Genomic DNA, 21,447 nt, shown 5'->3' on the forward strand with positions numbered 1-21,447 from the left:
CATGTACGCGGTCGTGCTAATGGAATTGAATGGTAAAGTCGGCAGTCATGTTGACAGCATCTAGCAGCCTTCAATGGCTTATATATAGCCCGCAATCAGGATCACGATGGCGCCGTGTTCCCCGTCACTTCGCCGTAGACTTGAAGAGTGATGCTCGCGAAGCCTTCAAGCAGTGGTGAAAGCATGGCTATACTCCCGAAAAGCTCAAGCGCAGCAAGGGAAAGAGCAGCGCTTGGGCTTGGCAGGCAGTAGAAAAGGTGGGTCCACGCGACCGCGTTTCGACGCGTCCTTTTGGCGATTGATCAACTGCAATTCCGAATTAATTGCACCACATTCTACAAATGCTCTGCTAACGACACAGCTCGCATGATGGAGGAGGACACGCCCTTCACGAAGGCTCAGGTTATCGATCCGGAAGTCAGAGCCTACGTGTACAGTCTCGTCAATGCCGTAAGTCGAACCTGCACTGACCTGGTCATACACTGCTGACATATATGGTAGCTTGGTGGAAGCAGCGCCGACGAAGACGGTCGCTATGTCCTCGGTGACGATGCCCTAGCCTGCTTGCGCGATTTGAAGAGATGGCTGAAGCTATACGACGAGAAATTGAACAGATTAGACGTCGCGCGATGTCTGGCCGAAGCAAAACTCGTAGGAGGTGACCTCCTCCCGATCCTCGCCTCCTGGGCCGACGACGGGAAGACCGACAGAGTCAAGTCAAGAGTTGCTTTGGCGTGTTTGGAATTGCTGGTCCCCTTGACATGGCCATTGGAAACAACTGGCGAGTTGACCAAGAATCACACCCGACACACTCCATACCTGCAGCAAGCGCAAGTGCTGTACAAGGCCGGAATATTGAGCTGGGACACAAGCAGCATTCTACGCCAAGTTGTACGCATAGGTCTCCCATCAATTGCCTTGTCGCGAGACGAGCGCACGAGTCGAGATGATGGCATCATTAAGCTGGTGCTCTATCTGCTCCGAAACGTTGCAGCAATTCGACAAGTTCCGAATCTCCCAAGTCAGGGCCTCGAAATGGAAGTTTCTCGCTCTGCTACGATCGAAGCCTTCGTGGAGCAAGACGTATTTGCATTATTGCTCACTATGTGCTCAAATATGGGCGAAGATTTCAACCTGCAAGACGTTATTCTTCTTGAGATTCTATTCAACTTGATCAAAGGTGTCAACGTGCACAAGCTGTGGATGACCAACGCACAGCGTGCAACGGCCAACATATCGGACCTTCGGGCGTCTTTAGCCACCGAAACAGCCATGGAACGAGCGGCAAAGAAGCACGCGCCGTCACGGCACAATCGCTTTGGAACGATGATCTGGGTCAAGCGAGAAGACCATAAGACTTCTGCTTTGTCAGGACAGGACAACTTGCAAGAAAACAAAGCATTGTTCAACATGGACCAGTCGAAGAAATGGAGCAAGCCTCGGACCAAACAGAAGGATATGCAGCATACCATGCACGACTTCAATCGTTTCGAGGAAGTCACCGATTCGGCGACCGAAAAGCTGCGCAACTTCGTGGAAGAATTCCTTGACTCCGGCTTCAATCCACTGTTCACCCACCTTCGCAAGGCTATTGAGCGAGAAGCGGACCGCCTTCTCGAGGTCAACTACCGCCAGTTCTTCTACTGTGTTTCATGGTTCCTCGAAGCAGAGCGAACTCGCCGAACCATGAATAAGAACGAAGTGAAGCCTGCGAACGTGACTACAGCCGGGTTCGAAGTTGAGAGCTATGGCCTAGTGGCAGCCGTGCTCAACCAAGAAACATTCATCCTGTTGAACCGCTACATGCAGACTTCCCTGGACAACAAGGAATGGCAGGATCTCAACGCAGCAATGCGATGCTTCACACAGATTCTGCACACGGTGCAAGAAATGGCCGCCAGTCCACTCGAGGACGACCAAGAGATCGCAGAGAATATCCAGAACCGTATCTTCTTCGAAGAGACGACGCACGACCGCATTGTCGGCATCCTGAGAGGCTACAAGGATCAAGGCTTCGGCTACCTGGACGCGTGCACAGAGCTGGCGCACAGCTTTTTGCGGATGCTGGAGCGCTACTCGAAAGAGAACGCCGACTTACAGATCCGCTCGCGACGAAAGGCGCGGCAGAAGAAGAAGGCAGAGACGAAAGCGCAGCAAGGCGACGGTGACGGCGAAGCACAGGACGAAGATGTGGACTCGGAACGTGAGGACATCCAGGACGTAGCGCAGGTCTCACGGGAACGAAAGTTCGACTTCAAGCGCTTCGCATCAAAGTTCGTCAATCAGGCATCGGTCAATACCTTCACGGCGCTGCTGAGCTACTACCGGGAGCTCAACACGGAACAGCTCAAACGGGCGCACCGCTTCTTCTACCGGTGCGCCTTCAAGCAAGATCAGGCGGTACTCCTGTACCGAGTAGACATCATCGCGCTTTTCTACCGTGTCGTTCAGGGACCCGAAGCGCTCGACACCAGCAGCGCCACAGGAAAAGACTTCGCCGAATTCAGCAAACAGCTGTTCAAGAAGATGACGAAGAAGCTGGATCAGCGACCGGAGTTGTTGGTGGAGATGCTCTTCAGCAAGATCCCGTCGACACTCTTCTACTTAGAGTACGGCCACGAAAAGCAGACCTCCGCCGCGGCAAGAGCACCAGCCGAGCTTGAGGTGCGGCCTTCACTCGGTCGAGACGTGCGCGAGCAGATCGGCATCGTGGTGACAATCCTGCTCAAGGACGAGAAAGCCCACTTTGTGCAGTGGCTGAAGGGTGTGCTCCTGAAAGGCATCGAAGAGAGATCGGCTTGGGCTCTGGAAGCAGAAGCGAGACAGGACGCAGCCATCGCTGACGCAGCGAAGACGGGCGAGGCTCCCAAGGAGATCGAGACCGGCACACCATCTTATATCGCCGCACGACCTACGACTGACGAGATCCGCACCGCCATGTTCAAAAACGCCCGCCTCAAGCTGCTGATGACGCTCTGCGGTCTCGAAATCCTCGGCGACGAAGACGTCCTCGGCGCGCCGTGGATTATGCCCGGCTCCCTCACCGCCGCGCAGCTACGCGACTCCAGATCCGCAGTCGAGGACTTCGAAACCACGCCCTGGCAAGGCGAGGACCCGGAGGTCGACCCACAAGACATGCTCCGCCGCGTCCCGAAGGAATCCACCGCCGGCGGCGACGCCTCGTACGCCTCCGGCGGCGCAGGCGCCGGCGCCGGCTCCCCCCGCCGCGATGCCTTCATCGACGACTCCGAGGGCGAAGAGGACTTTGAGTTCCCGGACAACATCCGCGCCAAGCCCAACAAGCGAGCCAAAGCACTAGACGAGCTCAAGAAACGGCGCCGGAAGCGCAAGAGGGGAGACGATGGTGATGAGGGAGAAAACGACGAGGAGGATGCAGAGGTCGACGACGAGCTCGCGGCCGCGAGGCGCAAGGCGCGCAAGGACGCCAACGACGAGCGCCGCCGCAAGATCAAGTCCGACTTGTACGTGCATGACAGCGACGAGGAGTCGGATGCTGAGGCGGACCGCGCGTTTTTCGCCCGTGAGGAGGAGGTGCGGAGGAAGCAGGAGGAGAATATCCGCAGGGCCATGGCGTTGGGGGTCGCGCAGGCGGACGTGGCGGATGATAAGGACGCGAAAGGAAAGAAGCAGAAGAATCAGAAGAAGAGGGCGAAGGTGAAACCATTCAGTGAGGCGGAGCTCATGGGCGAGGATGGAGATCTGATGGATCTGGATGGTGTGGATGATGATGACCAGGAGGACGACACGGCAGAGAGCTCGCAGCCTGCACGGGACGATGAGACGGACGCAGACAGCGCTGCGGGTGGTGGTGATGGGAACGATGAGACGCCGCTGTCGTCGCAGAGCGAGGATTCGGTGCCGCGGCGGCCGTTGAAGGAAGCGCGGCAGCCTAGAGTCGCGATGCCGGCGGCATCCAAAATCGTTGGTGAGGAGTCGGTGATGAGGGATGATGATGATGCCGGAGACGACGAGGAGGAGGAAGAGCAAGGCATCGTGCGCGCATCCAGAAGGAGAGGCGGCTTCATCGTGGATAGTGATGACGATGAGTAGGAGACTTTGCGTCAATGAGCGACCTCAGGTAGGACACGAATGGCATGAATAACACTCTCTGTAATAAAAGCACGAAAGCAAGGCTTCGTATGATCATGGATGATATTGGCAGCATTCAGGAGCAGCTGATACCTCCTCCATCGATTGGTTTGTAGGTAAACATATTCCCTGTCCACGCTATGCTATGTGTTCGTATGTATACGAATAGTCGGGCCGTTGGTTCCTGGCCATCACCATAAGACATCCCTGACAGCTGGCCATCCATCCTCTGCGCCTCAAGAATCTAAATGCCTCAATTATCCATCCATACTATGCTATCGCATGGGTTGGCACCATGCTGTCCTGTGCCTATATCCTGACTGTATTACACCGCTATAGCGGCTTTCTTGTAGTGACTGTCCAATGTAATTCCGTGCGCCCGACTATGATTCAATATAACAAGTCCCAATTGCCTGCCGTGAGGTTGTGCTCCTTTTGAAGAAAGGTGTGGTATCCTGCAAAGTAGATCGTGAGGTCGTGAGGTCGTGTTTCAGGCGGTCCACCTTTCTGGTCAGAAGCATGCCGAATTGGGTTGGGAGGTCGAAGAGTAACACTTGTGGTTCTCTGAATGCCGACCGCGTACGCTGTACAAATACACAAACGCAGTGCTGAGTGATTTTGGTATGCTGAGCTCGAGAAAACGTTGCGCTTTGCCAATTGCGTCTTATGGGCACTCTGTGCCGGACGCGGATGACTTCGTTGCAGGGCTGTTGACATATCCGCCGCAACGTTGACAAAACGATAATGGGTGCGGCAAACTAAGCCCGCGCCATGTAGGTACTTCCTGCGCTTCAAGTGGCTTTGGTCTCGAAATTGATGACATCGAAGCCTTGCCGATACCACTTGTCCCAGTCCCAGCCGGTGCTCTGATGGTTCTCTTGCCCGAAGGCACGAATCATGTTTTCCCCTTCTCTTTCAGCAGCTTCTCCTACCAGCAACGGGTTGGCTTGTGCCTGTGACTTGCTCGTGGCGCCCTGGCCCCAAATTGTTTTGGCTCTCTTGTTGACAAATGTCCCTATCTGCCGGAATGTCAGGCTGATTCTCTCGCCACCGTAGGCTAGCTCTTCCAGTGCTTTCTGGGATTCCGGTCTCTTGTCGGCACGCACACTATGCAGCCAATACTGGTTTGTGGATTGACCCAATATGAATATTGAGTTATGCATGAGCGGAATGCGTTGAGTTATGCGCGGTTGTTCTTCGCCATCGGTATCGGCACGCAACGCAGTGTCTTTCTTGGTCCGGATGGTCAAGATTCGTTGAGCACCTAGGCTAACGTTGACAATGCTAGAGCCGCGAACTATGTCCAACGTCTTGTCGCTGTGTTCCGAAATGTTATCCTCGCCATTGCGGTAGTACTGAATAAGAGCATGGTTCAGCGGATGACCTACGCGCTTCTCGCAGGCAAAACGAAGCATATTTACCGTATCATCAAAGGGAAGCATTTCTGGTGATTCGTCGGCTGGATGGCGGTAAATCGGCTCACTTTCGCCATCGTCCTGATTTTCCCCCTGCACGGCGACGAGTCGTGGGACCTCACCGGTTCGGTGGTACATCTTTTGCCATTGCACTGTACGCTTCAGGGTATAGAAGGCTGCATCAGCTGCAACATGAGAGATGACAGGTGCGCTGAGGAGGCAATCACCCTCACCAATGATCTCGGCTGGGCCGACCAGCGACATCGAATTCTTGGCTTTCCTCTTGCGTGCGGGGGGGTTTCCGCTCAATTTGGGCGCCTCACTCCGAAGAGCTTTATGAGGCGCCGTTTTATCAAGAGTAGAAGGTATTGCGTCATCCATCGTTTTGGGCGCGGAAGGCGACGTAAGACTTCGGCTCCCTGTGTCAGCGTCCGAACTGAGAGGTGGCGACCCCCGGGGCTCGCCAGGTGTTCCGGGTATACCAAGCGCTTTGAGCGACGATGGTGTGACAGGTCGGTTAGACGATTCACGTGAAGGTCGCGACCCGCGGATACGCGTGCGATTAACTTTGTAGCGGGAATCCGAGCGAGTGTCTGATGGTGTGCGGCGGAGTGACGGTTTGTGGACATACTTTGATTGCCGTGTTTCGTCGTCAATGTCGTCGAGTTCCTGAGTTGACCTCTTTCGTGGTGGCGAAAATTCTGGTGTACCCAGCCTTGAATTTATCACAGGTGATCGCGGATGTGACCGTGAGTCACTTTCCACCAGAGGATCGACCTCAAGCTTCGAAGAGCCTCCATAGGCTTCCAGGGGCTTCTCCACAGTCACACCGTCACCAGGGCCATTGTCTGAGATCCAGTCTTCGACTCTTTGCTTTCTCTGCTCTGGAGAGACCGGCTCTCGCGGCGGCGCTGGAGAGTTTCGTTTGACTGCAGGCGGGCCGATACTGACGTGGAAACGGGTCGAAAAGTCTTCTTCGTGGATCACATCTCCTAGCAAGCCAGCAAGGTCGTCCATCAGCTCTTGGTGGTCTGTTCCTACCGCACCCATCACATCAGCCATCTGCCGGACCGCCTCTTCATGGCAGAGAGCATTTCGGTATCCAAGACAGTCCTCAATTAATGTGACCTCAATACCATGGCGCACGGCATCGAGCACTGTTGCGTAGACTGAAATGTTGGACAGGCTTCCCGCAACGTAAACGTGTTGGATCATGCGGGTGCGTAATTGCAAGAGGAGAGAAGTTTCTGTGAAGGCTGAATAGTGTGACTTCACAACGCTCAGATCGCGCTCGGGGTCGAAAGCAGGAGCGATTACCTCACAGAACTCGACGCCAGGTGTGTTTGCACGGCACGCACGCCGGTCTTCGGGTCCTGCTTGGAGGAAGGCTTCTGGGTCGGTTGGTTTTAAAGTGCCGGATGACCGACCACGTTGATGTCTCCTGACTTCCCCATCCTCCGAGCGAATGCCACGGATCAGGGTGTCCTGCAAGAGGATGTTGTGACAAGCCAATTCAGGGTAAAGGGCTGAGCGCGGTTCCCGAAACTCAGTACGAACAAAGACAACTGATCCCTTCGACCGAAATTTCGCGATGAGGCTAGGCAGTTTGCCAACAAAGTCGCCAACGTTGGGAACTGGAAGCTTTCCGTTGTCTTGATCCACAAATTCCTCCTGGAAGTCGATGAGGAGGAGTGCCTTTTGAGGTTCTATGGCGGGACCGGCGGGGATAGAACCTGAGGGAAACAGCATGTCGGTCGAGACTTGCGGACTACGAATATCGACGCATCGTGGGGTGTGACAGCAGCTCTCTCAAGCTCGCGATGCCCGAGATGCGTCGTTATTGATCCGACGGGCAGTGGTGTGGCATATGAGATGAAACAAGAGGCCGCATTGCCCAGTCTCTGGTGGAATACGATACCTCGCGTGCTGAGTGGGCGACAGGATATTTGGTGGAAAAGAAGATGCGAATTAGGATGAATATATTGGCGGAACTGGTGTTTGATGGACGGGCTGTGTCGCGCGACCCAACAATCACACCGTAGGCTGGGGTGAACGTAGTGGTTGCGTGTATCAGTTAGTAGCGGTGTAGCAGAGGGTGCCCCACTTTTGACTGGTGCTTGCGTGGGGAAGAGGATGACGGCGCATCTGCAGGACGACAAGTCGATGATGGGAAGCCGATGGTTGGAGAGATACGGAGCAGGGTCCGAGCCCAGAGGTGGCCAGATAAATTGACGGAGGGTGGGAGTTGGAGGATCGACAGATGGAGGTTGTTATGTTCGTACCTGTCGTGTCAGACGGTAGTGGGGAGGGACAGAGAGGGAGGCGTCGGGTAGGCTGGAATAGGCGAAGAGACTGCAGCCCTTCTGACTGAATGAGTGGCAGACAGCACACTGCATGAGTGCCGCATGATCAGGGATCAAAAGCAAGTCATGGCCGTTGACAAGCCTCAGGACTAGTGAGATGAGAGACTGGCTATGACTCTTTGCAGTGCGGCACTTTGATGCGTTGGCAAGTAGGGGCTCACCGGTGGGGCAGCAGTGCCTAACAGCCGAAAAATCTACGGAGTTACTGTGACAGCCTAGGTCGCCCGTTAAGCGCCGCCTATACGTCCCCGTGCCTGCGGATGTCGCCTGTGATCAAAAATTCTTGCCGCTTCAGGGTGACTTTTACAGCGTCGATCAGCATCAGAGTCAAGACTTTAGGTAGGTGGGCAAGACCACGGAACAACCTTTAAATTACTTTTCGATCTGATGGTGGTGTGCACGAAGTACGACACGCGTGCGTGCCGGGTCCAGCACTACTACCGCACCAGCAGTTGGCCGCTAGAGAAGAGAAGGGCGGAAGCCAGAACACTAGGGATGGTCACCTGCTGCCACAAGCAGTTAGCGATGAGGGCCGACACGTGGTAGGACCCGTACAGTAGGCTTCTTTCCTACTTGAACCCTGGCCGAACAAGACCGCCGGCATATCGTCTCATCACGTACACAGTTTGCTAGCCCCGATACCTACTAGCGGTGGGACGCGAGATTCTCCTTGATAGCCGACATCAACCTCAGCACGAGATGAAACGCCACCAGGCTTCCCACAACCGGCCGTTTTGAACCAATGAATGGACTATGGCGTGTGGCCTGGGTCAAAAGGGCTTCATAGACAGCCATTTGACTGTCGTTGTTTAACTTGACAGCCACAAGGAGCTGTTTCTCTTGTCAGGACTGCAGGCGGCAGTTCGGCCAAGGTTTAGGGCTTGTATGGCGAAGGAAGCGGGAGTGCATTCCCCGACGGACGTGCTACTGCACCTCCAAAATCCTACCCCGACTCGCTCAGATCGCTTGCCGGAGAATCGAGGGCACTGCCCGCTGCATCTGCATTGACAAAGACTATTCATACTTCAGTTGCACGATTCATGCCCAAGATGTGAAACACTCCGCGCATGTGATAATGTTGTCGTCTCCTACTGCATTCGGTAAAACTGTCTATAATTTGCGTGTCTCGAGGGGGAGCCAAGCGGGAGTGCTCTTTCTACACAGTATGCATCCGGCACGTGACCGGCTGTGGGAGCGGCGATCATCTCTCTAATATCTGCACTGCCCTTGGAGACCGGCGGTCGTGCCCGAAGCGGCACTGCAAGCTTGATTTCGTTGTCACTTCGCTGCGTGCAGATCATGCCTTTCATGCTGCTGACGAAAGTTCTTTTGGGTTTCAGCCCTTGGAGAAACCTGGTCGTCCACTTTTTACTTTGGTTGCCTTCTCTGGCCATGGTGCCGCGACCCCGATTATCTCGGCGCCGGTCCCTTACCGCCTTGTGCCACCCTCCAACCCCCTGGTGTAGTAGGGTTATCGTATGGTACTTTCTAGCGATTTCAAACATCGGCGACTTGGTACCTTGCAGATCGTTTCGAGGCGGAGCACTCTAATCGAGCGACAGGACGTTCTACGAAGTCTGGACCGTCGGGAGCGTCAGTACTCCGCGGAAAGCAGGACAAAGAATACCCTCAATCCATGTCGCTGTCTTTGTCCGAGTCCATCTCCATCGCCCCGGTCGGTTTCATCGCATCGTCCATCAAAAACTTGACTCTGGCCTTGATCTCTTCAACTTTGTTCTCCTTGACCAGGCACGTCTCATCGTCGATTTCCTCAATGATGTAGGCGTTGTTGTTCTCCTTGTCGATCTTGCGCACCATCGCCATTTGAGGCGGATCGCACTGAAGGAGCGCCCCTTTGATAGCTCGAGGCATGCTTAAGGATTTTCTGGTGTGTTTTGATCCGCAGATGGGTTGTTCTGTTCCTTGAACTGACGTGCGTGTGATGATGTGGTGGTGGTAAGAGGTTCGATGATGCGGGGGCATTTTCTAGGCGGAAGTCTTGGCATTCGTATCGTATGCGAGAAGACGCCATTTTGTGTGGGTGATAATCTTCGGTGTTTGCACGACACCATACATGGAAACATGAGGAACCTCTATGTGCTCGTAGGAGCCGCCTGCGTGGACTCTTGACATCGATGAGCTTGAATGCATCATTGCGCGTATACTTTTCGCCCGCGAGACAGTTGTGCACTAATATGTGCCTACATCATTCTCCGCAAGACACTGTCAAACCCATTGTTGACATTTTGAGGATATCTGAGAAGGTCTTGAGGGCTCATGTGCGAGAAAGGGAATGATCGAGGAGGCAAAGTCGCAGCCCATGCCCATAACTTTTGACGTGCTGCTCGTCTGATTCCATGATCTGGCCTGTAGCCCGCAGTACCGGGCTTGGAAACTCCCTGCAGATGTACATGGCGTCAGAGCCATAGCCCTGGTGTTGAAGCCCGCCTCTTCATGACGCAACGTAGTTCGCTCTCAGCAGGACGTGCAGGGACTCGCTTATGGTGTCAGCTTTGGAACCCCTATCACCGTGGCTGTATCTCTCAATGATGTCTTGTGTCTGAGGAAATGCGATATGGGTATAGGACGGGCCGCCCTTCTGAGCCCTGACTGCAAGCTGCGTGACTGTCCTAAGGACTATCGTGGTTCCAAGATGGTCTCGATGCCCGGTCTCGGGAGCGTCGAACAATAGGCACTCACGGTTCACGGACTGACAGACGTCGCAGACGCTCTCCGAGAGGCTCCCTTTCTGACTGGTGAGGTAGAAAGACTCCCTACGCTCAGCATGAGATCCGAAGCTCTTGATTCACCAATCGTCAGACTATTGATGATTATTGGTCACGACCTAGCTTGAGATGCTCGCTATGGAACGGTCAGTCCGTGGGACGAGAGGATCTCGCGTCGTAATGGTCTTGCATATAGCGCTGTGGTCAATGAAACATAATCGATGCTTTTCCGGATACGCTTCTAGTATACCTTTCGCAAAGAGCGATAGTCGCAAGTCTAGTCTCGTCGCTTTCCATGCCCCACGTTACTCGCCGGCCATGACAGGTTCCAAGCTCCATATTGCTCAGCCGATAGCATCGCGATACCCATGCTGCTGATGACAGCAGCCTTTATGTAATGGCGCCGGCGGACGCTGAGAGCGACTATGATACGGGGCTGGTACATTATTCCTGCTAGGACGGTCGGCAAGTAAGGTGTAAGGGAGGAAAAATGCTGTCGGAGGGCTTGTGCCAACCTCCACACGCACTGTCAATCCATCATCTCGTGGTCAACGGTCCCAGACCAAAGCCAGGAAAACGGACGCACCATGGAAAAGGCTGGTGGTGTTAGAGAGGTGGAAAACCTTCGCAGCACCAACAGTTCGTGCTTATCCTTCAGCAGAGCCTCCTTCCCCTGGCACCCACCAGGGGTCGACAAATATCGGCCTGGGAAGTGTAGAGTACTCACCATATTAAAGCGGGATAGGAGTCGAGAGAACAAGATGTGCGCAGGAGAGGCTGGGCCTCGGAGAAGTTGTCCGCACCGGGTGGGTCCGATCACGACGAGCCTCGTTGCCTCGCCGCCTAATATTCACTGTGCAGTCACCCCACTCTGTCACTTCAGGCCCCTGCCCCCAGCCTTTCTGCCTAGCAACGATATATATTAGAAAATCAGAAAACCTTCCCAACAATCGAACAGACCTACAAACCACAAAACCAGGCAGGAGAAAACCATTCAGTCCTGGGGTCGGAGTCGTTGCCACTGAAAACTCACGCCTACAAGCAATTGTTAGACTGATCTCAGGATCTGTCGAGCAGTGGCAAACAGGTAGTTTTCGGGGAGGAGTGCTAAAACAAATAAGAAAGATGCCATAGCAAGCCAAGGTCAAGATCTCTCAGTAGGAGTACTAGAAAACTAGTTGGGTCCACGAGACCTCCTATTATGGGAGCACATTCCTCTGTTCTTTTTGGTTTTTTTTGGTTGCCTTGCGATCTCTGCAGTTGTGGGTTGTGGGAGGCAGTGGTTTCATTGTCGCCATGGACAGTCTTGGCAATCATGCGTCCAATATTCCAACAGCGGATAGACAAAAGTACTCGGTCTTTCGCAAGGTTATTCGTGCCCATTAATTGCCCTTGCTTGATACAACTCCTCCAGATATCGTTCCTCATCAGCTGTCAATTGCTTGCCTTTCGCTGCAAGTGCCTCGTCAATCCTATCCACAGAGGAGAAACCAATGATGGGAGAGGCAACTCTCCTGTTGATCCATGCCAAAGCCACTTCTGTCATGCTCCAATTCCTCTTTCCAGCGATCTCCTGGACTCTGCCAATGATGCTCTTGTCGATATCAGTGTAACCCAGCTGCTTCACATCATTTTTGACTTTCTGGTCGCTTTTCCCACGTACGGTTTCAGCCGAGTCGAGGGGACGTGCGAGACGTCCACGACAAAGCGGCGCCCAAGGGATGAGTCCAACACCTGTCGCGTTGCAATATCTGATCATCTCGCGTTCCTCCTCGCGGTATAGGAGGCTGTAATGATTCTGCATTGAGACAAACTTGGTAAAGCCTTTCACTTCGGCAACGGCCTGCATCCGCGCGAACTCTGTCGCCCACATGGAGGACGCACCGATATACCTGACCTTTCCGTCTCGAACCAGGTCCTGCAAAGCTTGCATGGTTTCCTCGATGGGTACTGTAGGATCGAAACGATGGATCTGGAAAACATCTATGTAGTCGGTCCCGAGTCGTTGCAAGCTAGCATTGACAGCTCGGAAGATAGCCTGACGGGATAAGCCTCCATGGTTGACGTAATCTTTGGTCCTGGGCATCTCGTCGTCGTTCTGGTAGGCGTAATCCTCTCCAATATATGCGAAGCATTTGGTCAAAATCACAAGCTTGTGCCGAGGAATAGAGTATTCCCGCATAAACTTTCCAATGATTTCTTCCGACCTGCCGTTGGAATAAATGTCAGCCGTGTCCCACGTATTGAGTCCTCGATCGTAAGCAGCTTTGAGGAGCGGAAGAGCCTTTGCCTCATCGATGACCCAGCTATGCCAACTCGGGTCGCCAATGCTCATGGCTCCGAGAATGGGGACCGAAACTCGCAGGCCACTGCTGCCTAGCTTTCTGTACTCGACCTTTGTGGCATTGTAAGCCTCGAGGAGGGGACCTCTGTAAGACATGATGGATCTGCTCTGGAAGAAATCCTTTAACACTGTTCCCAATAGCTAGCTATAAGTCGGCCAGTTCGCATAGGAGAGGATCCCGTGCGAGCGTGGTCTGTTATATAGCACTGTGGTCAGTCCCAAGAGTGGCCGGGGCTTTACCGAATACGCGAGTAGTGTCTATCTCGACTCCAAAGAGCAACAATCATATTCGAGACTCATCGCCTCCACGCCCCACATGACTTATCAACCCGCCGGATATTTTACCATCCATATTGCCTAGCCAATGGCATGGCGACCGACGTGCGGGAGAGGAATATGGCTTCATCAAAATGGCGACGACGCCGGCAGGAAGCGACTGTGATACACAGATGGCTCAGATTCACGACCGGAACGCTCAGCAAGCAGACTGTAAGATTGAAAAACGGTGTTTAAAGCCCATACGCGCTGAGCAATGAACGTGTTGAGTGAATGCCTTAGTCTGGCCAATGATAGGACATGAAATGAGTGTCTGTCACGACAGTCGGGCTCCCGAATCACGCTAGACTGCTCGAGGTAGGACTCGGCACTTATTGCCATTCCACCCAATCACACCTGCTGCAGAAGTCGTAGTGGGCCAGCTCTGACATCGGCGCGGGGTCGATCTATCAGCTGGTACAGTCTTCCGGCACACCTACATCATATCCCGCAAGGAGAATTTGCTGCTATTCGATCTCCCTGTGTTCCTGATGGCGAGATCTCTAATTTACACTAGTGATCTCGATCCTCCTGACCTATGGTCGTTTGCGAATTACCATGAGCTGCATCGCCACTCGAGCCTTAATCGGCTTAAGTAATTGAGGACTAAAAATTGCCGTAAGTGAAGTGCGTCATGACCTTTTGTACTCCGTAGTTCGCTGTCACTTACCAGGCTTAGTGTAGGGCTCGAGCGTGAACACGCGAAAAGGTTTGAAGGGTAACTGGAATTTCATATTAATCCTATCGTTCACTCTTCTTTCAACCTGCCTGTATCCGTCCATCTTATGGAAGCAGTCCAGAAAATTGTGAAAGCACCACTTGAGACTCTACAATCAGTCACCACGATGGCGCCCACGAACGAAACATCATTCTCCGCCCATGTGGCAAACCAGTTTACAAGCTATGAGAAAGACCGGCAGATGGATTCGACGCAGACTGTGTACGCCTCGGCCAACGGCGCTCCCCAAGCTCATGCCTACGAATCTCAACGAGTTGGCGAGAATGGCCCCCTCCTGCTGCAAGACTTCCACCTGATCGACCTCCTCTCCCACTTCGACCGTGAGCGTATCCCCGAACGTGTTGTTCACGCCAAGGGCAGCGGTGCTCATGGATTTTTCGAATGCACCAACCCCGCCGATGACATTACTATGGCCGATGTGTTCAGCACCAAGGGCAAGAAATGTCCAGTGTCAGTACGATTCTCCACGGTCGGTGGCGAGAGTGGTTCTCATGATTGCGCTCGTGATCCTAGAGGCTTCTCCGTCAAGTTCAGGACTGAAGAGGGCAACTGGGACCACGTTGCCAACAATACCCCCGTCTTCTTCCTGCGCGATCCAGCAAAGTTTCCTCACTTCATCCACACTCAAAAGAGAGATCCGCAAACTCACCTTACCCATGCCGATGATTCTACTTTGTTCTGGGACTATCTATCCAACAATCCCGAGTCGATTCATCAGGTCATGATCCTCATGGGTGATCGTGGCATTCCCGACGGTTACCGATTCATGCACGGCTATTCAGGTCACACGATGAAGCTCGTAAACAAGAGTGGCGAGTGGGTTTATGCTCAGATCCATATGAAGTCTCAACAAGGTACGAAGTTCATCACGCAAGAGGACTCCGCCACAAAATCTCCCGACTATTCGCAGAAAGATCTTTTCGAGGCTATTCAGCGCGGCGAATTTCCCAAGTGGAGTGTGGAGGTGCAAACCGTAACGCCGAAACAAGCAGAGGAGATGTGGGAAAAGCAGAAGATTAACGTGTTCGACCTGACACACGTCTGGCCCCAGAAGCAATTCCCTCTCCGTAAAATCGGCGAGTTCACACTCAACGAGAACGCGATCAACTACTTCGCCGAAATTGAGCAGCTCGCATTCTCACCGTCACATCTTGTGCCAGGTATTGAGCCTTCCGCCGATCCTGTCCTCCAGTCTCGGCTGTACTCCTATCCCGACACCCACCGTCATCGTCTGGGTGCCAACTATCAGCAGCTGCCCGTCAACGCTCCTCGCACTGCCTATAAGTTCGGCAACTTCCAACGTGACGGCCCTATGGCATTCTACAACCAAGGTGCTCGCCCGAACTACATCAGCTCGCTGGATCCAATCCAGTTTCGCGAGCGCAAGGTTGACCTCGACTCAACCCATGGACACTTCGTTGGCAATGCCATCTCATTCTTGACGGAAATCCGTCCAGAAGACTTCAATGCACCCCGTGCTTTGTGGGAGAAGGTTTTTGATGAGCCTGCTCGTGAACGATTTGTAAACAATGTGGTACGTGAAATCCCCCCTTGTTCAGAATATCTGCTAATGTCAATCAGGCCGGAAAGATGGAAGTTTGCCCGGACAAGGAGATCCTCAAGCGCCAGATTACAATCTTCCGCGAAGTCAGTGATGATCTTGCCTCTCGTATCGAGAAAGCTACTGGAATTAAAGGATATGCCGGTATTGCCGACATTCAGTTCAACGGCACCCATAACGGCATGAAGAAGGGTGGTGCTCTTGCGACAGGTTTGAAGGCTAGGACCAGTGGTTACAACCCAGAAAACCCGAACGGCGCTCCCATCACGAACAGTCATGCTGGAATAGCTGCTCACTGATGCAACGACACCTGCGACTGGCGTTTAGTGGTGGATGTGTATCATAGCTATTAAATACAATGACAAACGCACACGAAGCGATGTGAAGCGATGAAAAACGTGTCCGATTACAGTCGTCGCTATGTTCGCATTAATAGTATCTTCGACAAACGAGACTTGTCCTTCATATGCCGTAGATGTAGTGAACTTGCCTCTAATCTTGCTAGGAGAAACCAATATGAGGTGATGTGGAAAGCTCGGCAATGAGTTCAGCCCGCATGTGCCAAGATACAGCCTGCGTCCTGCGGCTCGCGCTTTTGAATTACGCCCTTACCTCTTCCGCTCCACACTCAATACTCAGCCATATCTCAAACTTCGTTCGCGTTTGGTCGGAGGTATGGTGGATCGAATGAGACGTCAAGTCCATCGCGATCAAGGCATGACTTGTACGAAACTTCCCGGTCGAGCTTAGGCGTAAAACAGCTACGGCGGTTGCCTTGGATTGAATAAAGATGGCAACGCCGACTCCCTCTCGATCGATATCGACACCGAAACCGCATCTGCCAAACACTCCAAGTCGGATGATGGCATCTCCGCGCCCAGGCACCGCTGCAGGAAAGACACTCGCCCACAAATCGCCTGCGACCGCAACAAAGACCCCCGCCTCTACACACAGTCATATTCATGGCCTCGGTGTTGCGTCGCAACCGTCCTCAACTCCGCTAGCTGCTGCCGCGATTCATGACGAGCTCCTAAACCTCAACTCGCCCGCAGCTGCGCTTATTAATGCTATTGCGCAAAACGGGTTGACGCCACTAGGAAATGGGGCAGAAGGACTGGGCATTTCAGCGCAAGGAGGAGTCGGTACCGGAAGAGATGGACAATCGACTCGAGCGCCCGCAGAAGAACGAATTCAGCGCCTCCAACAGGCGATCGATAGTCTCAGGTCGAAAGTCGTTGGCCGCGGTATTACTAGAGACGGTATCGAAAGAGTTGCACGTCTGCATGGGTTTGAAGCACTCTGGGATGAAGATAACCTCGTCATCGCTGGAAATGTAGTGGAAATTGAGATCACTTTCGATTCCGTCCTGAGAGATAATGTGAAAGATCTGTCCTTGAAATTCAACTACAACGAGGAGCAGCATGTGCAGAAAGAAGGCACAGCCATCTTGAAGGCGCAGTCTGGAGTTCGGACTGCAGAGGACATTGGGCAGGCAAAAGATCTGAGTGATTTTGCCGACAACATACAGTACCTCGCACAGCTGGATCCTATTGACGTCAAGCCGAATCCATTTCAACTGGTCAGCAATCTATATCAGTCATTTCAGGATATCTGGAAGGAAGAGAAGAGGCGCATGCACTGGCGAAGTCGCCTACAGCACCTGCGCAAGGGCGCTTTAGGTATTTCAAACATGGACCATGCACCGGAGCTGGGCCTCACGCTAGGCTTCTGGCATGAACCTGGAGCTGCGAGTGATGCTGGCGAAGATGAGACCAGCGATAGTCCACCAAGTCTTGGATCAGAGGAAGGGTTGTGGAAGGGCAAGATTAGCTGCGAAGCTGGGTTACCCAGTCTGTACCTCTCTAAAGATTGGATAGGGTCAAAGATCTTGACAGAGGGACAGGCAGGCCAGAATGTTCTTGATGCGAGTGACACCAGCTACCGGCCGGATTGGACAGAATTTACAAACGGGCTGGCAATCAAGTCGGGCGAGAAGGAAGACACAGACATGGAGACTGAGAAGCCTCAGGACGCAATGCCACAATCACTAAATGTGCACTTCACCTTCAACCTACGACCAGAAGTCCTGTTACCTTTGGCAGTGATGAGCAGACTGAACAGCGAGATCAGCATGGTCGACATTGATCCTCAGAAAGCCTCAACGTACCATCGAGTATTGCAGAGGGCGAGGAGCAGGAAATTGGGCCGATCAGAAGAGGCCGAAGTTGACACAAGATGGAGCCGAAACCTTGCTTGTATCGACAGTCAAGGACAATTGTCCTATCAGGGACATTCCTACAAGCTGTACTCGGCCGCTCCCGACAGCGAATTGTGGTGCTACCCGATCTCGAAGCTCAGATTCAATCATCCTCGACAGATCGCCGAGATACTCCCTCTTCTCCGACAGCATGTGGTTGTCTGGTCAATGCTCGAGAAGTTGGTAACCCAACCAGCCGCCACAACAAAGGTACCTGAGCGCCCAAAAGTGGAAGACGGTAAACGAGTGTTCAAACGCAGCAATAAGGTACCAGCTGGTGGAAACGCGAATGGAGGTTCCGACTCTACGAGCCTCAACATTGATATCATGTTGGATGTGCTCTCAGACCCGTCTAAGGTTCGCTTGGAGCTTTTTGCTCCTCTCAAGAGAAGCGGTGGCCATAAGATCAGGGAATTGATGTTGCACGTATCGATCTTAGTCAAGGCTGGTGGCGTCGTCGAAGTCACGAACTTGGATGGGTTCGACAATGGCGACCTGCCAGGCCTCCGGACTAAGTTGAGCAAGATGCTTACTGCGACTGTAGACATTGGGATGGTCCTGCACTGGTTGCTGGACAAAGCTACGACATCGTCATAGGCTATTCACCCAATGTAACACATTCACGGATACACGGCGGCCGACAAATAGCGTCAGCACGAGCCTTGCACCTACACCTGTTCACGAACACTGGTGGCGGTCATTGGCTCTTAGTATAAGTATCTCTGCAGGAGTATCCAATCACTGGCAGATTCGGTGTGCCAGCGAAGCAACCCGAGCAGGCCTTGCTGTCTTGATGCCAAGCCCTCCTGCAGAAGTTTTAAGTGGAGCTTCGGGCAGTTGAGCGAGGTGGCCGTCCGCCAACAATGTAGCTGCACCTCCGTACACTCTCATCTTCACCCGAGAATTCTTCGAATTCTTCGGTGCTCGGCATTCCTCGAGCCCAACAGAGCGGTGTCCATGTGCACAAACGCCCCATGGCGTCATCGTGCAAAATTTCTCCGTTTCATCTCTGCTGTTCCCAAAAAATCTGCACGTGGGTGGAAGGACCTTGACCGACCAGGTACACAAGCTCCGTGAAGATCTCGTCTCGGCGGTGGCTTGTTATGCAACCTAAATCGCCTGGCCCGCAGAACCTCACGCCTCTTTGTCCCACAAGGCCTTCAGCGGAGTCAACGGCTTTGCCCTATGCGGCATGCCGGCTATATCAATGTCCACAGCATGACGTTGATCGTGCTTCCCATCTCTCCACCATGGAGCACAACCCGCAAAGTCTACAGCACAATATGTACAGCACCAACGAATCGGATATGCTATCATTTCCGGAACCTTGCCAAAAGTCTGAGCCTCGTGGTCCCACGTTCGCCTTGTCTGTCGGGCTTCCTCCGCAAGAGCCGTTATGGTGTTGCATTTATAAATTGGAAGGAGATCGTTCTTCTGACAAGGCTTTCCTCTGCTCATTTCCGCGTGCTTTGATCAAGGAACTACATCACGAATTGCCAAGATGGGCCTCCTCAAGGGCAAGTTCTTCGGTCTCCGAGGTACCAAGTTGAACTTGGCGATCAGTGTCACGGCTGGCCTTGATTTCCTGCTGTTTGGCTACGATCAAGGCGTGACGGGCGGTCTCTTGACCTTACCGTCGTTCACTGCCACTTTCCCCGAGATTGATACCACCAAAACGGACGGCCTCTCCCAGAGTCAGATCGACCACAAGTCAACAATCCAAGGTATCTCGGTTGCCTCATACAACGTGGGATGCTTCGCGGGCGCTATCCTCTGTATATTCATCGGCAACTGGCTCGGTCGTCGCAAGACCATCTTCCTCGGCTCGGCCATTATGGTTGTTGGCGCCGCCCTCCAAGCATCTGCCTTCGGTCTCGCTCACTTGATCGTTGGTAGAGTTATTACCGGCATTGGGAATGGCTTGAACACGTCCACGGTGCCCACATGGCAGTCAGAGTGCTCCAAATCTCACCGACGCGGGCAGCTCGTCATGATCGAGGGTGCTCTCATTGCCGGCGGTATTTGCATCTCCTACTGGATCGACTTTGGCTTCAGCTTCCTTTCCACCTCCGTGGCATGGAGGTTTCCAATTGCATTCCAGTGCTTCTTCGCCTTGGTGATTCTTGGTTTCATCATGGAGCTTCCAGAAAGTCCTAGGTGGCTGGTTCTGCGAGGCCGTGAGCGAGAGGCCACTGAAGTTCTTGCGGCTTTGTCAGATCTGCCGGAGGAAGACAAGTTCATCCAGTCTGAGTTTGCCACCATTAAAGATACGGTGCTTGAGATGGAAAAGTCTTCCTTTAAAGACCTATTCACCATGGATGAGAACCGCAACTTTCACCGCGTGGTCCTCGCCTACGTGAACCAGATGTTCCAGCAGATCAGTGGAATCAATCTAATCACGTATTACGCACCTTTCATCTATGAACAAGAGATAGGACTGTCCGGTTTCCTGTCCCGCATTCTCGCCGCCTGCAATGGAACCGAGTATTTTATCGCCTCACTTCTCGCCATCTTCATCATCGAGAAGGTCGGGCGCCGCAAACTTATGCTTATCGGAGCCGCTGGCATGTCTGGCTCCATGGCCATTCTCGCAGGGATGAGTTATCTTGGTGGCAGCGGCCCCGGTATCGTGGCGGCAGTTTTTCTCTTCGTCTTTAACTCATTTTTCGCCATTGGTTGGCTTGGCATGACATGGCTGTACCCTACAGAGGTTGTACCCTTGCGCATACGAGCCCCAGCCAATGCTCTAGCGACAAGCGCCAATTGGGCGTTCAACTTCATGGTGGTAATGATCACGCCGGTAGCGTTCAGCAGCATCGGCTATCAGACCTACATCATCTTTGCCGTCATCAACGCAGCCATCGTTCCCTGCGTTTACTTCTTCTTCCCGGAGACGGCCTACCGCAGTCTCGAAGAGATGGACAGTATCTTCCGGAAGACAAAGAGCATCTTTTCACTTGTCAAGACGGCGAAGAACGAGCCTCACCACTATGGCAAGAACGGTGAGCTGCTCATTGCACATGACCAGATGAGCCAGCGCAGCACAGCTACGTCCATGACACGCACCGACGGTGAAGGTGGAAGTTGGCGAGCGAACAGGGGCTATGATGGTGACCAAGAGAAGGGGACGAAGGACTTCGTTAATAGCTCTGGAGACGGTAGTCCGGCCTAAGATGTTGCTAGCGACTTTGAGCGCTGCACAGCTCTTCCCGGAGTCTTCTTGAGCATGTCAGATCCAGCATTGAATGATCTATGGCGGACCTCAGCCATGGGTACGGCCCGCTGCTCATTGCCCGAAGACAGGGTCGGCGACCATGCGTCTGGTCCTGAGGTCCCCTTCGCTGCAGATAGAGGCCGCGAACAGCAACAGCTTCGAGTCTTCAAGCATCTGCTAGCCTCCCACGGGCGTTTGCAACCCTGCTGCGTCGGGCTCAGGATAGATAGTCGTCCCGAGACGGATTAGCTGATCAAAACCAAGAGATGCGACTGCGGGATTAAGATAGGATACATAAGCAGCACATCAATGCTAAGCCACACATATACACTCCGCACACAGCACGCAGCACATCCACCTTCGCCGTTTGCACATCCGCACCCCCGCGCGTTCCCGCACGCCC

The 21,447-nt window shown here is 53.4% G+C and overlaps 7 protein-coding genes across 7 annotated transcripts; 4 read left to right on the forward strand and 3 right to left on the reverse strand.

Moving 5' to 3' along the window:
- Window positions 1-369: 369 nt before the first annotated feature.
- On the forward strand, window positions 370-4,071 carry HMPREF1541_07662 (uncharacterized protein; the record flags this gene model as incomplete). Its single annotated transcript, XM_008721986.1, has 2 exons — window positions 370-450; window positions 502-4,071. The coding sequence occupies 2 exons, from the start codon at window positions 370-372 to the stop codon at window positions 4,069-4,071; spliced, it is 3,651 nt and encodes a 1,216-aa protein (XP_008720208.1).
- An 830-nt stretch (window positions 4,072-4,901) lies between these two features.
- HMPREF1541_07663 (uncharacterized protein) lies at window positions 4,902-7,274 on the reverse strand (the record flags this gene model as incomplete). Its single annotated transcript, XM_008721987.1, has 1 exon — window positions 4,902-7,274. One exon carries the CDS (start codon window positions 7,272-7,274, stop codon window positions 4,902-4,904), a length of 2,373 nt encoding a protein of 790 aa, XP_008720209.1.
- Window positions 7,275-9,517: 2,243 nt separating this feature from the next.
- Window positions 9,518-9,760, reverse strand: HMPREF1541_07664 (uncharacterized protein; the record flags this gene model as incomplete). The annotated part of the gene is made up of 1 exon (XM_008721988.1): window positions 9,518-9,760. One exon carries the CDS (start codon window positions 9,758-9,760, stop codon window positions 9,518-9,520), a length of 243 nt encoding a protein of 80 aa, XP_008720210.1.
- A 2,223-nt stretch (window positions 9,761-11,983) lies between these two features.
- HMPREF1541_07665 (uncharacterized protein) lies at window positions 11,984-13,054 on the reverse strand (the record flags this gene model as incomplete). The annotated part of the gene is made up of 1 exon (XM_008721989.1): window positions 11,984-13,054. The coding sequence occupies one exon, from the start codon at window positions 13,052-13,054 to the stop codon at window positions 11,984-11,986; it is 1,071 nt and encodes a 356-aa protein (XP_008720211.1).
- A 1,064-nt stretch (window positions 13,055-14,118) lies between these two features.
- HMPREF1541_07666 (uncharacterized protein) lies at window positions 14,119-15,872 on the forward strand (the record flags this gene model as incomplete). Its single annotated transcript, XM_008721990.1, has 2 exons — window positions 14,119-15,546; window positions 15,594-15,872. The coding sequence occupies 2 exons, from the start codon at window positions 14,119-14,121 to the stop codon at window positions 15,870-15,872; spliced, it is 1,707 nt and encodes a 568-aa protein (XP_008720212.1).
- A 491-nt stretch (window positions 15,873-16,363) lies between these two features.
- Window positions 16,364-18,427, forward strand: HMPREF1541_07667 (uncharacterized protein; the record flags this gene model as incomplete). The annotated part of the gene is made up of 1 exon (XM_008721991.1): window positions 16,364-18,427. One exon carries the CDS (start codon window positions 16,364-16,366, stop codon window positions 18,425-18,427), a length of 2,064 nt encoding a protein of 687 aa, XP_008720213.1.
- Window positions 18,428-19,331: 904 nt separating this feature from the next.
- On the forward strand, window positions 19,332-21,002 carry HMPREF1541_07668 (uncharacterized protein; the record flags this gene model as incomplete). Its single annotated transcript, XM_008721992.1, has 1 exon — window positions 19,332-21,002. One exon carries the CDS (start codon window positions 19,332-19,334, stop codon window positions 21,000-21,002), a length of 1,671 nt encoding a protein of 556 aa, XP_008720214.1.
- Between the last annotated feature and the right edge of the window lie 445 nt (window positions 21,003-21,447).

Source organism: Cyphellophora europaea (genome assembly GCF_000365145.1).
Source record: "Cyphellophora europaea CBS 101466 unplaced genomic scaffold supercont1.7, whole genome shotgun sequence".
In the NCBI taxonomy this organism is placed as follows: domain Eukaryota; kingdom Fungi; phylum Ascomycota; class Eurotiomycetes; order Chaetothyriales; family Cyphellophoraceae; genus Cyphellophora; species Cyphellophora europaea.